Source organism: Bufo gargarizans, chromosome 9 (assembly GCF_014858855.1).
Source record: "Bufo gargarizans isolate SCDJY-AF-19 chromosome 9, ASM1485885v1, whole genome shotgun sequence".
Lineage (NCBI taxonomy): Eukaryota > Metazoa > Chordata > Amphibia > Anura > Bufonidae > Bufo > Bufo gargarizans.
Window position 1 is genome coordinate 22,108,346 of NC_058088.1, and position 15,999 is coordinate 22,124,344.

General features: G+C 48.4%; 1 protein-coding gene across 2 annotated transcripts; it reads right to left on the reverse strand.

Moving 5' to 3' along the window:
* Positions 1-129: 129 nt before the first annotated feature.
* Positions 130-15,686, reverse strand: LOC122946427 (origin recognition complex subunit 4-like). Of its 2 annotated transcripts, none has more exons than XM_044306055.1 (6): positions 15,618-15,686; positions 10,282-10,841; positions 6,069-6,248; positions 4,098-4,157; positions 2,328-2,448; positions 130-2,237 (listed from the first exon to the last, which is right to left on the reverse strand). In XM_044306055.1, exons 2-6 carry the CDS (start codon positions 10,735-10,737, stop codon positions 1,732-1,734), a joined length of 1,323 nt encoding a protein of 440 aa, XP_044161990.1. In that variant the 5' UTR covers positions 10,738-10,841; positions 15,618-15,686; the 3' UTR covers positions 130-1,731. The 2 variants fall into 2 exon arrangements, with proteins under 2 accessions (XP_044161990.1, XP_044161989.1); XM_044306054.1 differs by having other exon boundaries at positions 6,069-6,251.
* Between the last annotated feature and the right edge of the window lie 313 nt (positions 15,687-15,999).

Below are 15,999 nucleotides of genomic sequence, written 5' to 3' on the forward strand. Positions count from 1 at the left end.
GCCATATACACACGCCATTATGTGGCAACTACCCGACAAGGAAGGGAAGACTGCATCCGGGGGGAAAGAAATAGACCTAGGATTTACTGAAAAATAATTTAACAGACGACGACGAAGAATTATCCCATTTATTAAACCATCAAATGTCTACAAATAATACATGATGAACAAAATGGCAGGAAAAGTGACATCACAACGTATTCAGATCGGAATTCAGGCACAGGGATGATGAGAGTGCTAGTTATCAAGGCCCAATGTGGCCATCTTGAAAATATAACACAATGGAGTAAATATTAATGACCTACCCTCAGGACAGGGGATCAGTTTCTGACTGGTGGGGGTCCGACTCCCGACACCCCCGCCAATTAGCAATTAGAAGAGGCAGGTGAGCTCCATTGCCTCTTCCTAGGCCAGTGAAGTCACATTCATTGGTCACATGACCTTTGTGAAGCCCAGTCCCATTCAAGTGAATGGGTCTGAACTGCAATACCAAGCACAGCCACTACACAAGGTGCGGCGCTGTACCTGGCAGAATATGAAGAGGCTGCACAGCAAGCAGCCTATTCGCACAGTTAATTGGCAGGGGTGCAGGGAGTCAACCTCCGACCGATCTGGTACAATAGGTCATCAACATTTGAAGGAGTTGTCCCATCTATGGCACATCGATAAGACCACCTCTGGGACACGCTCCTATCTCAGGAACGGGACCATGGAGAGCATGGTGTCCTCTCGAGTCACTGCTCCCTCAGCTATTTTCAGAAGTCCGATAAAGGGGAATGGAGAAAGAAGCGCGTGTGCAGCATGAGTTCCATTCACGGAGATGCCCCATTTTGAGACGGGAGCAGGTCTCAGAGGTGGGACACACACCTACCAGACATTTATAGCATATCCCATCAATATGTCATAAATGTCCCAGATGGGAATACACCTTTAACTTCCGGAAAGCCCCTTTAATACTGGCACAGAAGCATCTTCTACAAGGCATACATTCTGCTAATAAGGGCCAAGAAATTTTCAGGGAATGGCCAGAAGTCCTTTTTAAGAGTAGGGCCCATCTACAACGGCAGATAATCTAATCTACTATCTAATCTAGAAAGTCAATCGGCACAATTTACTTCTATTTAAGTAACCGTTCGTTCCCATACAAGTCAGATGATCGACAACAACAATCAAAGGACAGGTTCACATGGGGCGATGATCAGGAACCAATGTTCCTACAAACAACCCTTCGACCCATCATCGCACAGTGTCCATGGCTTTAGTCGGGCAAAGGTTCTACATGGGCGTTTGTAGGCTTTTGTTGATGTAAATTCTCATGAACAGACACAATGGTGGATCAGTTTTGATTACAGTGGAGAGAAGATGTTGAGGCAGCTGAATACCTGTCAGGAGAACCACTGAAGGAAACAGGGTATGAGACTTGTCCATGACATTGTGAGAGGTGGCTGGAGAAGAAAGTTCCTGGGGAGATCCTGATGAGCTGATGGTTGCTGCTACATGATGGGGGCAGAAAAATGGTATGTGCAACATCGAAGATCACTTCATGATGGTCCACAGAGCTGGTAGGAAGTGTTAGTGTTAGGAACATCTGCACATTCATCAGAAAGCCCTAAAGAAGTTCTCTTTTGGAAAGTTCTTGCAGACAAGATGAGGAACAAGGACTGTGCAGCCAGTTAGGGCCCAGGTAAATGAACGATGGATTCAGCCTGAAGTATACAAGGCCGGTCACCTTCAAAGATCTTCTTTTTTGAGTAGACATGGATCTAAGGCCGAATTTGAAGAAGACTCTACCTGTGTGTCATGAGAGGGGATACGGAAAGATAAGATTTCTCCATTGATATTGGCAGAGGTATCTGCAAGAGGCTGAGGGGCATCTGTAGCAACTTCAGGTGGAAAGTCCTGCCGAGGACTGAGCAAAGAAGTCACATGGGCACAAGATGACTGCTGTGAAAATAAATCCGCAGCGCTGAAAACGCTGACTAAGGACTGAAGGATTAAGCCAAGCTGATGGATCTGAGCAGATACTCCAGCAATGGCCGATCTAACCAACTCAGCCCCTTCTACCACGTTCAACCTTGTAGTCGCCAGCTCCTCGGTCACTTGAGATCTGAACTCTGACAACTCCGTGAGGACAGCTTGCTGGAAGTGAGGATGCTTTGTCCTTGGAGGATGTGCAGATGAAGAGTCTTCGAGAACTAAGTATGCCTCTGAGCTGGTGTCATGTGAGACAACTACATCTGTAGGAGAGCAATGGTGACTGTAAACCACGAGTGGCTTGGATGCACACTTTCAGTGGGCTTTATTTTTTCTGTAAGCTATATTCTTACCTCTTGTACGTATATGATTTTTCTCCCATTCTGAGTCTTGGTAGGTCTGTGCATCTGTCTGGGGCAGATAGTCTTCGTCCATCGCTTCCTTCACACTAAAACCATGACATACGTGAGGCATCTAGGTATAAACGATATGTTGACTTAATTACAATTTGGAAGCTGTGGTCAGCCATGGCAGACCTGGGCGCCTTTGGTAACTCCACGGCATCACAGGCAGGGCACTGATCGGCCAACAGAAGGTGCCTCAGCCCTCTAAGTCCTTAGATTCCACGGTCAACACTGAACGCAGAATCTAAGGGGTTTAACTACCAGGACTGGGGTTGTGGAGAAGAGGCCATGCACACATGTCCATGTGCCAAGCATTGACCTGTACATGGGGAACTTTACATAAGTTTCCTACATAGGCCCACTCACCAGGGCACAAAGGCCTCTCTCGAGTGGGTCTCTACTCTAATTTGCCGCAGCTCTGCATGGTGACCACTGCCACACAGCATCTGCTGCAAAGTCCAACCGACCAACAGCTCCCCTGCTGTCCAAACCAACCCACAGCAGCCCCAGCTACCATCCGTATGTTTCTGCAGTGAGGTCCATGTTTGCATAGGGCACAGACCATGCAACCACCAGAGACACCGTTCCCCAACTGTCTCCAGATTCATGTTCCGTGAAATGCGGACCAAACTAGTGTCCTGAAATATTCTACGTGGACCCTCGGCATAGCACCGTTTACTTCTATGGGTCCATGTAATGCACGTTGTATACATGGATGCAAATTATGTTTGTGTGAATTAGGTCTCAGGTAAATTAGTACTCTGGAGTATAAAACAGGATGTAACTCAGGGTCAGTACAGGATAAGTAATGTATGTACACAGTGACTGCACCAGCAGAATAGTGAGTGCCGCTCTGGAGTATAATACAAGATGTAACTCAGGGTCAGTACAGGATAAGTAATGTATGTACACAGTGACTGCACCAGCAGAATAGTGAGTGCAGCTCTGGAGTATAATACAGGATGTAACTCAGGATCAGTACAGGATAAGTAATGTATGTACACAGTGACTGCACCAGCAGAATAGTGAGTGCAGCTCTGGAGTATAATACAGGATGTAACTTGGGATCAGTACAGGATAAGTAATGTATGTACACAGTGACTGAACCAGCAGAATAGTGAGTGCAGCTCTGCAGTATAATACAGGATGTAACTCAGGATCAGTACAGGATAAGTAATGTAATGTATGTACACAGTGACTGCACCAGCAGAATAGTGAGTGCAGCTCTGGAGTATAATACAGGAGGTAACTCAGGATCAGTACAGGATAAGTAATGTATGTACCAGTGACTGCACCAGCAGAATAGTGAGTGCAGCTCTGGAGTATAATACAGTATGTTTGGAGGGAATACGGTGGCTCTCCTGTGTGGGCAATATGCAAGGTGCACGTGTCTAAGCTGACTCACCCAGTCAGAAAAGGCAGGCGTATAGGAACATAGGAAGACAGGCACTCTATATGAGGTCACCAGCATACACAATCCCTTGTCCTTTGTTGATATCTGCTGGTGACCTCATATAGAGTGCCTGTCTTCCTATGCTCCTATAATACAGTATGTAACTCAGGATAAGTAATGTAATGTATGTAAACTACTGTTTATGTACTTTAATACTAAACTCAAATTATAAATTAGTACTGGATGGTGAATAAATAAGATGAAAAAACACGAAGAGACAGAACAGGAGACAAAGACAGATCTAAAGAAGAGAACTGTCAACCGACCTGCTCACCGTTCTCTACTATGGCAGTCTGGCATTTCTTGGGTCGCCCTCGTTTTCTCTCCTACAAGACGACATTCTGCATTAGACATGTTACATGTATGTCATGGGATTGCTCTGTGAAATATGTTAAAATGTAATAATAATTCTAAGAGAACTGGTACTAATATATAATAACCTATCAAAAGAATGTCACCAGTACGTAAACAATATGGCTGCAACGTCCTCACCCCCGGCGTCAGGCCAATGGTCCTGTGACTATATCACCCGTGGGCATCACGTGGACCATCATTTATCCTGCAATGTGGCATCAGCTACTTACTGAAAGCTATCTCCACACACTCCTTTACCGTTTATATTCCACGGTCACGTTGTACAGTACTAGCAACGTGGATGAGAGTTCTGCGCGAAATCGGCAGCATGTCCGCTTATACAGCGGATTTAACTCTTTGCAATGAGAAATCTGATTGCTTTTCTCCAGCAAAAAAACACAAACCTTTTTTTGTGTGTTTTTTTTTTTGCATGGAAACTCAGCAAAAACCACAGCAGATATTTCTGCCGGATATTCAGTGACTTGTGAACCCGTGAGGTCGAGCACCCTCCTTTCTCCTATTCATCCATACATCTCCCTCCACATTCATCGGGGTCTCCCTGACCAGGGTTGCCAACTATCCGTGAATTTACACGCGGACACCGGCAATGTGAGTTCCGCATTTTGCAGACCGCACATCGCCGGCAATAATCGAATATGACTATTCTTGTCCACAATATTTTTTTAGGGAATAAAATTGCGGACCCGGAAGTGCGGGTCCGCAATTCTGTATCCGGGCAGCACATCGTGCAGCCCCATAGAAATGAATGGGTCCGCAATTCCGTTCCGCATTTGCGGACGTGTCAATGGGGCCTTATGAATTCACAAGAAAACATGTATAAAACGAGGGCCCTATTTATGAAATATATGTATACGTATTAATGGTTCTTGGTTTTTATATTCATTTAGATTTATTATAATGTTAAAAAATATATAAAAATATATGTTTCCAAACTATATAGGGATGTATCTATATTTATTCCAGTAGGAGGAGTGCCCATCATTACATATAGAAGAAAAAAAACATTTTATACTGACCGCTAGGGTTGTAGTGGGTATGGAATCATCGATACTTTTGTACCGGTATCGATTCGATACCGGGATTTGACATTTACCGATACTAGGCTGCCCTACTGCACGGCCTAGTATCAGAGAACATGGAGCACGCTGCTCTCAGCGCGCTCCATGTTCTCCTCAGCAGCACAAGGGAGAAGGAGTCTCCCAGGTTCTAGCCCCTAAGGGGGAAAATAGTTATTAAATAAAAAGTAAAAAAAATAAAAATAAATTAGGTTTAAATCACCCCCTTTCACAATTTTATATATAAACAATAAATAAACATATTACATATCGCCACGCCCAAAAAGTATGAAATATTAAAATCGAAAAAAAATATCTCCTATGTGGTGAACGCTGTAACAGAAATAAAAACCGAAACACCAGTGTGAAAGTAGCCTTTAAGTTTGCACTGCGCATGCGCCAAAACGTCACAGCGCAAACTAGGTACCTCTGCGGCATTGGCCCAGACGCTCCCGCCATTTGTATGTGGGGGTGGAGGGGGTGATGATAATGTGTATGCAGTATTCGCCGGGGAGGAAGGTACCATGTACTGTGTGTGCCTGCCCACAGGAACAGCTACAGAACCGATATCTGGGTCACTCTTGCAGAGCAGAGCCGACTCTGCTGTCCGTTCTTGTGGCACGGTCAGGGCAGGTGCGCCAGGACTAAAGTAAAGTATACGGTCCACCTTGTCATTGCAGGGAGGTTGTTTTCACAGCTGCCATTTAGCGGCTACAAATTGGGCGTGCCCTCTCTACGGGGGGCGTGATATAGGGCAGTTAAAATTTTGACCCTGGCAATCCTGGCAGTGACTTCCTCCATTACTACCTTTGTTTCTTCCCTCTTGTTGGCCCTCAGATGAGCGTCCTTGTTTGTTTTCCTCACTTTCATGGTCAGTACTTTCAGTTGTGGCACGTGCGAGTTCTGATCGAGGAGAAGGAGCTGCGTTTTTCTGGGTCTCCCTCTTCCTTTCTTCTCTGCCTGGAAGGAAGCAGATGGTTCGCCATCCTGCTGGAATAAAAGAAATTTGAGGTGATAAATAATAAAGCTAAAGGGGTATTCCGATAGATAAACAGGCTATCCCCTATCCACTGCATACTTATTAGATCGGCCGTGTCCAACCTATGGGACTCCCACTAATCACAAGGAAAGGGGGGGGGGGGTTCTTGTTTAAATGGAGCGGTGGTCGAACATATGCTCTGCTACTCCATCCATCACTAAGGGACTGCCAGAGATGGCGAGCGCTCAGCCATCCCATGGAGTTTGTAATGGCAGTGGACATGCTCGACCACCACTCCACCGACACAAGGACACAGGACTCTTGTTCTCATAATTGGTAGAAGTCCCAAAGGTCGGACCCACACTGAGCTCTTTGCCGCTGCACCCTCCCTATACCACATAGCATACCCAGCACCCTTAGGCCCCTTGCAAACGAGCATGTACGGATCAGGTCCGGAAGCGTTGCGAATGCGTTCAGTGAAAAAGGTGCGACTTTGCAAACAAAGTCATTCAGTTTTTATCGAGCGGGTGCAATGCGATTTAATGCGTTTTGCACGTGTGTGATAAAAAAACGGAATCTCTTAGCAACTATCCGTGAAAAAACGCATGCCAGTGCGGATGCGATTTTCACGCAGCTCTATTCACGTCAATGGGGCCAGCGTTCCGCGAAAATCGCTAAATATAGAACATGCTGCAAATGCCAGTGATGCGTGAAAACCAACGCACAGCCCCAGAGATGTTGTTTGAAATTTCGTGCGGGCGCAATGCATTCGCATCACGCACTGTACCTGCGCGGAATACTCGCTCGTGTGAAAGGGGCCTTAAATTCCCATACTGGAGGGCTCAGCTGTTTCTGCGACTCAGGGCACCTTGGTCGTCACATAAGACAGCGGGTGGCGCAACTAAGGCTCCTTTCACACCTGCGTTCAGGTGTCCGCTCGTGAGCTCCGTTTGAAGGGGCTCACGAGCGGCCCTGAACGCAGCCGTCTGGCCCTAATGCATTCTCAGTGGAGGCGGATCCACTGAGAATGCATCCGCCTGCCAGCGCTCAGCCTCCGCTCCGCTCAGTGAGCGGACACCTGAACGCTGCAAGCAGCGTTCGGGTGTCCGCCTGGCCGTGCGGAGGCGAGCGGATCCGTTCCGACTTATAATGGAAGTCAATGGGGACGGATCCGCTTGAAGATGACACCATATGGCTCAATCTTCAAGCGGATCCGTCCCCCATTGACTTTCAATGTAAAGTCGGAACGGATCCGCTCAGGCTACTTTCACACTTAGAAAAATTTTCTAAGTTATAATGCAGACGGATCCGTTCTGAACGGAGCCACCGTCTGCATTAATATGAGCGGATCCGTTCAGAACGGATCCGCTCGAACGCTAGTGTGAAAGTAGCCTAACGTGGGCACAGACCACGACCACGAGGTGGGACCAGCCACTGAACAACTACGTCTGTTCCTGACATACATTGCCTGCATTTTTCAGCAGCCACCACTAGAAGGGCGCTGCACAAAAATATTATTTACAGCTTCCATTCATCACAATGGTAATTGAATAAATTATTAGTTACTGAGCTCCCCCTAGTGTTTGTCGCAGGCAGACACATGAGATATTGTATGAAGGGAGGTGCTCCAATCCAAGATGGGAATGGCCCTTTAATTATCTGACTACACTTACCTATAGGCTGGGTTCACACCTGAGCGTTTTACAGCGCGTTCCTACGCGCTGTAAAACGCTCAACAAGGAGAAACCAATGATTCCCTATGGGAATGGTTCACACCTGGGCGTTTTACAGCGCGTACGATCGCGCTGTAAAACGCCCGACGCTCAAAAAAGTACATGAGCGACTTTGGGGCGTCTTGTCGCGCGTTCCCGTACATAGACTTCCGGGAACGCGCGACAATGGGCGTTCGCATACTACTGGAGCCGCGTAGGTGAGACGCCGGAGAATCGCGCATACACAGCGCTCAGGTCAGGACGCTCAGGTCTGAACCCAGCCTTAATCCCTGGCACTGGACCTGTAAGGCCCCTTTCACACAAGTAAGTATTCCGCGCGGGTGCAATGCGTGACATGAATGCATTGCGCCTGCACGGAATCCGGACCCATTTATTACAATGGGGCTATGTACATGTGCGTTGGTTTTCACGCATCACTTGTGCGTTGTGTGAAAATCGCAGCATGTTCTATATTCTGCGATTTTCACGCAGCCCTGGCCCCATAGAAGTGAATGGAGCTGGGTGAAAATCGCATCGCATCCGCAAGCAAGTGCGGATGCGATGCGTTTTTCACGGATGGTTGCTAAGAGATGTTGTTTGTATACCTTCAGTTTTTTATCACGCCCGTGAAAAACGCATTAAATCGCATTGCACCCGAGTGCATTTTTCCCTGAACGCGTTTGCAACGCATCCGGACCTAATCCGCACACGCTCGTCTGCCATAGGCCTATCTGTTTGGACACCCAAGCTGACTTGTAGACTACGTGACCTACTACTACTTCATCCCCTGTATACCTGTCCAGCTCTGCTTCATCCCCTGTATACCTGTCCAGCTCTGCTTTATCCCCTGTATACCTGTCCAGCTCTGCTTCATCCCCTGTATACCTCTCCAGCTCTGCTTCATCCCCTGTATACCTCTCCAGCTCTGCTTCATCCCCTGTATACCTCTCCAGCTCTTGCTTCATCCCCTGTATACCTCTCCAGCTCTGCTTCATCCCCTGTATACCTCTCCAGCTCTGCTTCATCCCCTGTATACCTCTCCAGCTCTGCTTCATCCCCTGTATACCTCTCCAGCTCTGCTTCATCCCCTGTATACATCTCCAGCTCTGCTTCATCCCCTGTATACCTCTCCAGCTCTGCTTCATCAGCTGTATACCTGTCCAGCCCTGCTTCATCCCCTGTATACCTGTCCAGCTCTGCTTCATCCCCTGTATACCTGTCCAGCTCTGCTTCATCCCCTGTATACCTGTCCAGCTCTGCTTCATCCCCTGTATACCTGTCCAGCTCTGCTTCATCCCCTGTATACCTGTCCAGCTCTGCTTCATCCCCTGTATACCTGTCCAGCTCTGCTTCATCCCCTGTATACCTGTCCAGCTCTGCTTCATCCCCTGTATACCTGTCCAGCTCTGCTTCATCCCCTGTATACCTGTCCAGCTCTGCCTCATCCCCTGTATACCTCTCCAGCTCTGCTTCATCCCCTGTATACCCCTCCAGCTCTGCTTCATCCGCTGTATACCTCTCCAGCTCTGCTTCATCCGCTGTATACCTCTCCAGCTCTGCTTCATCCGCTGTATACCTCTCCAGCTCTGCTTCATCCCCTGTATACCTGTCCAGCTCTGCTTCATCCCCTGTATACCTGTCCAGCTCTGCTTCATCCCCTGTATACCTGTCCAGCTCTGCTTGATCCCCTGTATACCTGTCCAGCTCTGCTTCATCCCCTGTATACCTGTCCAGCTCTGCCTCATCCCCTGTATACCTCTCCAGCTCTGCTTCATCAGCTGTATACCTCTCCAGCTCTGCTTCATCCGCTGTATACCTCTCCAGCTCTGCTTCATCAGCTGTATACCTCTCCAGCTCTGCTTCATCCCCTGTATACCTGTCCAGCTCTGCTTCATCCCCTGTATACCTCTCCAGCTCTGCTTCATCCCCTGTATACCCCTCCAGCTCTGCTTCATCCCCTGTATACCTGTCCAGCTCTGCTTCATCCCCTGTATACCTCTCCAGCTCTGCTTCATCCGCTGTGTACCTCTCCAGCTCTGCTTCATCCCCTGTATACCTCTCCAGCTCTGCTTCATCCCCTGTATACCTGTCCAGCTCTGCTTCATCCCCTGTATACCTCTCCAGCTCTGCTTCATCCCCTGTATACCTCTCCAGCTCTGCTTCATCCCCTGTATACCTCTCCAGCTCTGCTTCATCCCCTGTATACCTCTCCAGCTCTGCTTCATCCCCTGTATACCTCTCCAGCTCTGCTTCATCCCCTGTATACCTGTCCAGCTCTGCTTCATCCCCTGTATACCTGTCCAGTACCATTTCATAATTCCCATCTTACCACAAACTTCTTGGTGCTTCCCTGAGGCCGCCCACGGCCCCTTTTTGTTAGGACCCCCGTGTCTTCTTTTTTTTCTTTGTTCAGCACAGTCCCAGTCTTGCTCTGCGAGGGTCTTCCTCTCCTCCTCTTCTCTGATACCCCCACATTTTCAGCTTGGTCACCGGTGACGATCGTCATCTCCTCATTTCTGGAGGATCTTTGAGGGGTTCTAGGAGGAAATGTTTGCTCCCCCTCCTCTGACGCTTCCACACTTTGCTGCACGTTATTGTAGAGTCTCTCCAATATGGGGACATCCACTTTGTCATGTCTGCTTAGCGGTGGTCTCCCTCTTCTTCGTTTCCCTGACGTGGCTACGGGTCCCGTCGAGCTGTCATGTGGTGGTTTCACCTGGGCCACCACACTTTCATCCCAGCTCTTGGCCAGTCCATCATGTCTCATCTTCTCTGGGTTCTCCATATTTCCCCAAATCTTCCACTCTTAAAGTCTTCAAGATCTCGCTGCTACACCCACACACGCTGGGACGCGGCTGCGGGGACCAACGTTTGCAGCTTCTTCAGGATCTTAAAAGAAAAAGCACTAAATCAGAAAAACAACATGGACTCTTACGAAGCTGCAGAAACCATATTGGGAGCGGATTCTACCTTTCTAGACCCGGAGAACCTCCTGCAGGACTGCTGATGGACAGTCCTCCGCTAATATCCAGCAACATCATAAATTTACGGCTCAACTCAAACTGCACAATTCTACGTTATTCTCCCCGTCCGTGGATCCTCCTTCTCTAATAATCTGGTAACGCACAGATCTATAAGGTCCTATCACTAGTATACGCCACGACGTCCAACCTCTGAGACCTCCACCATCCGGAGAAGGAAGGGGTCACCGTGTTGATTTAGACCAGGGGTGCACAACCTGCGGCCCGCGGGCCGCATGCGGCCCCCAGAGCCATGGTTTGCGGCCCCCGCCCTGCTGGGCAGAAACACAGCTGATCCTGCAATGAGCTGTGTTTCTGCACAGAGCGCCGCACAGCAGATGGATCACAGGTTTTGCACTGTAGCAGGAGCAGAAAGGGTCCCCGGCTATAAGTGAGAGCGGGGAAGCAGAGGAGAAGACAGAAGCGCTTTATTAGTGCTTCTGCCTTCTCCTCTATGAGCGCTCTGCAGTGTAGACCCAGCGATCACGTGATCGCTGGGTGTCTCGGGAACAGAGGAGCGCTGCCCTCGTACAAAGCCTCCGCAGCAGGCTGGTCTCCCTGTAACTGGGGCTCCTTTGGATGCTCCAGTTACAGTGGTAATAGTACAAAAAAAAGTCACTTATTGTCTCCCAAAGGTCTTTCAGTGACCTCTTGGGGACAAATTATGTGGTAAAAATATATTAAAAAAAGTTTTAAAAAAATGTGAAAACTAAATAAATTAAAAAATGTAATAAAAAGGAAAAAGTGCTTAATAAAAGAGGGTTCACTGTCCCACCACAGTCTTTTTATGAAAAAGTGCAAAATGTAAAAAAGTGACAGTGTGCCCCAAAGTCTTTTTATGACCTCTTGGGGGACATATTATGTAGCAGAAATATATTAAATAAAAAAAAAGATACATAAAAGAAAAAACACCCACACCAATCAAAACCGTCACCATTAACGCCCCATTCATGTGAAACTTTTCATATTATATTGCAAAATGGCCTACAAAAAATAGAGAACTAATTATAATAATGTATTTTGGTGTCAGTTTGCATATTTAAAGAATAAGGAGCTATAGTTTAAAAAAATATATACTTTTTAAAAACGTTTTGTACAGTTTCCCCCAAATAAAAATTGTTGCAAAAATTATTTTGGTAGTCCAACAAATAAGATAGTTACAATCGTTTGAACCACCACGCGCACTAAATCACAAAAAAGTGTTTGGTCCTTAAAGGGAACCTGTCACCGGGATTTTGTGTATAGAGCTGAGGACATAGGTTGCTAGATGGCCGCTAGCACATCCGCAATACCCGGTCCCCATAGCTCTCTGTGCTTTTATTGTGTAAAAAAAACGATTTGATACATATGCAAATTAACCTCAGATGAATCCTGTCTCTGACTCATCTCACATACAGGACTCCTCTCAGGATAATTTGCATATGTATCAAATCGTTTTTTTTACACAATAAAAGCACACAGAGCTATGGGGACTGGGTATTGCGGATGTGCTAGCGGCCATCTAGCAGCCCATGTCCTCAGCTCTATACCCAAAATCCCGGTGACAGGTTCCCTTTAAGGCCTTTTCGGGCCTGGTCATTCAAGCGTTAACCAATAGGCGCCTTCCCCACTAGCAAGGTAAGGCCTCTTTCACACTTGCGTTGTCCGGATCCGGCGTGTACTCCACTTGCCGGAATTACACGCCGGATCCGGAAAAACACAAGTGTACTGAAAGCATTTGAAGACGGATCCGTCTTCAAAATGCTTTCAGTGTTACTATGGCACCCAGGACGCTATTAAAGTCCTGGTTGCCATAGTAGTAGCGGGGAGCGGTATACTTACTGTCCGTGCGGCTCCCGGGGCGCTCCAGAATGACGTCAGAGCGCCCCATGCGCATGGATCATGTTGGTAAGTATGCTGCTCCCCGCTCCCCACTACAGTTTACCATGGCTGCCAGGACTTTAGCGTCCCGGCAGCCATGGTAACCATTGAGAAAAAGCTAAACGTCGCATCCGGCAATGCGCCGAAACGACGTTTAGCTTAAGGCCGGATCCGGATCAATGCCTTTCAATGGGCATTCATTCCGGATCCGGCCTTGCGGCAAGTGTTCCGGATTTTTGGCCGGAGCAAAAAGCGCAGCATGCTGCGCTATTTGCTGCGGCCAAAAAACGTTCCGTTCCGGAACGGAAGACATCCTGATGCATCCTGAAGGACGGACTGTCCATTCAGAATGCATTAGGATAATCCTGATCAGTATTCTTCCGGCATAGAGCCCCGACGACGGAACTCTATGCCGGAAGAAAAGAACGCAGATGTGAAAGAGCCCTAATGTGCTTACTGGTTTACTGCAGGGCGCCTATAACTGGATTGGCAGGAGATGGTAGTAACCAGTGAGCTCTGTCCTCTGCAGTGAAGGAAAATGCTGATTTATAAATAGGAGGCAGGATGGAAGGAAATGTCACCACTTTTCTGGTAAAAATGATTTTTAACAAGTTCCTGCAGCATGGCCTCTGAAATCGAAAATTCATAATTACCTGCTTCAGTCTGGTCCTCTGCACTGCCCCCGCTGCCTCCATCTTCCGGTTCCTGCTCTGTTTACACCTGTCAGTGCATGGCCATAGTCACTTGCACGGATCCAGTCAATGACTGGCTTCAGCAGTGACACGTTGCTTGTGGCCACATCACCGCCTAAGCCAGTCATTGGCTGGAGTGGTGTATGACCATGTCCATGCACTGCCAGGTGTAAACAGCGGAGGCAATTCGAAGAACCAGAGAGGCAGGGAGCAAGTAAGTATAACTCTTCGGTTTCAGGGGTTATGCTGCAGCACGATATTTGGGACAATTACTGGGAACAAGTGTTCATTGGAGCTCTCATATCTTATATCTGGCCAGTATAATCCTGCAGCTGATCAGTCGATAAACAAGGAATTGCTCATTTGTCGGCTGATTTGCATATTTTATCAGGATGAAAGATGTCCGATCATCTGCAGCACGACTGTGACAGCGATCACTCCTCCCCAGTCACTTTGCACTTGGCTTGTGTAATAGGCAGATGAGCGCCGATCAACATTTTTTTATTTGCGGCCCCTTGAAATAGAGCGATGTGACAATGCGGCCCCCAGACCAAAAAAGGTTGTGCACCCCTGATTTAGACCCTTCAGACCGGGTCTACACAGGACAGATGCTTTGCCAATTTGCCGCTGCGTTAAACTTGCGAAAGAGTGGAAGAAATCAAATCCACGCTCTGCGAAAACGGACTTGCGGCAGAGATTTTAAATCCGCAGCATCGCAACTTACGCTGCGGAGGATCCCTGTGGATTTTTACACTTGGCAATGCACAGGGTGACATTTGTGGCAACTCCGCAGCAAAATCTTTGACAAACCTGCTACGGAAATGCGGCAAAACTGCTGTGCGGCTCCGTAACCTGTGCAGGGAACCGAAGACAACCGCGGTCATTAGAATGGAGCTTCAGTACGGCTGCCCGTCACCGGGGGAAAAGCTAACCATACACATTCCATATCTGTCACTCAGCCGGCAGTCACCTCTCCCGACTGCCCCATGTGCAGCTCGACCAAAAACATACAGAGAACGCCGCTGCCGGACGTTTCTGATGGCGGCTTATCTCCCGAGAGAACGGGCCTGATTCTCGTCTCCCCATCATCTGTCAGGCGTAAGACATTTGTCGTGGGTAGTCCGACCCTGCCGCTCTGTGCGACATAAGATGTGTTCTAGCGATACGCCATCCCTTTATCAGATTGGAATAACGCGGTTTTATTTTTGAGGTATTGGTGCAGCACGTTCGTCGGGTCTATAGTTTATAACTAGTCAGAGACCACCCAACCTCGGAAGCCATGACAGCTTAGGCCTCCTGCACACGACCGTATCCGTTTTGCGGTGCATGTGCTTCTGGCAATTTTCACGGGATCCACTGTAAAAAAAAATAAAAAAAAAGCCAAATCTTGTCCGCAAAAAGGACAAGAATAGGCCAGGTTCTATCATTTGCTGTCAAGCCGCACGGAGGCGGAGAGCACACGGATATGGCATCTGTGTGCTGACCCATATAAATAAACAGGTCCGTGTGCAATCCGTGGATCAGACACAGGGAAAAATTACAGCCGTGCGCACGAGGCCTCAAATAGGTCGTCCGTGATTTTCATTGTGGGACCTGTGTACTTACCTGCTCCCCGCCATGGTCCTCCATGTAAACCTACTGCACGGACGGGGGTCACCTGCGCCGCTGCCAATGGCTGGCCTTAGCATGACCCAGCAATGACGTACCGCTTGGGGACACTTCACTGCTGAGGCCAGTCAATGGCGGCGCAGGTGAGGATAACCCTCGAACCCAGCGACCAGAAGCAGGCATGTACAGATCCCACTGCGGGAGGGAAGGGGTTAACATAAAGAAAGCAAGGACAACCCCTTTAATTGTTTTTTTTTTTCAACGTTTGATGTAATTTTGCAGCATTTTCAGAACTTCTGCATCCTGTGTGACCTCAGGCTCCTGTGCAGACAGAGGGCAGGGACATCAGGCATGGTGCAGAGCTGTGCATGGCTGCCTGCCTCCTCCATGAGCCCTGTGCACACATCCCCTGCACAATGCAGCTCCTACATCCCCTACCATCACTCCCATCATCCCTGTCCCCCTCCCCCTTCCCCGGTACCCACCTATTGCACTAGGCAGCACGCTGAGGACTGTGTGTCTGCTGCACGCTCTTCCTCTTCCGTTCACCTGCAGTGATTTCCGGCCACTAGGTGGCGACCTCCGAGCTGTGCTCTAGGAGGGGCTGACAGCAGCAGATAGGGGGGCTTGTTCTATTAGCAGAGACAGCAGATAGGGGGGCTTGTTCTATTAGCAGAGACAGCAGATAGGGGGGCTTGTTCTAATGGCAGAGACAGCAGCAGATAGGGGGGCTTGTTCTAATAGCAGAGACAGCAGCAGATAGGGGGGCTTGTTCTATTAGCAGAGACAGCAGATAGGGGGGCTTGTTCTATTAGCAGAGACAGCAGATAGGGGGGCTTGTTCTATTAGCAGAGACAGCAGATAGGG

What these genes read in the sequence shown, in the direction of transcription:
- LOC122946427 (XM_044306054.1), bottom strand. Translation starts at nt 10,737, where the DNA reads ATGGAGAACCCAGAGAAGATGAGACATGATGGACTGGCCAAGAGCTGG. An exon ending in GAAGCACCAAGAAGTTTGTG is followed by an intron (nt 6,252 to 10,281) that starts GTAAGATGGGAA and finishes CTTTTATTCCAG; the next exon opens with CAGGATGGCGAACCATCTGC. An exon ending in TAGTAGAGAACGGTGAGCAG is followed by an intron (nt 2,449 to 4,097) that starts GTCGGTTGACAG and finishes GTTTATACCTAG; the next exon opens with ATGCCTCACGTATGTCATGG.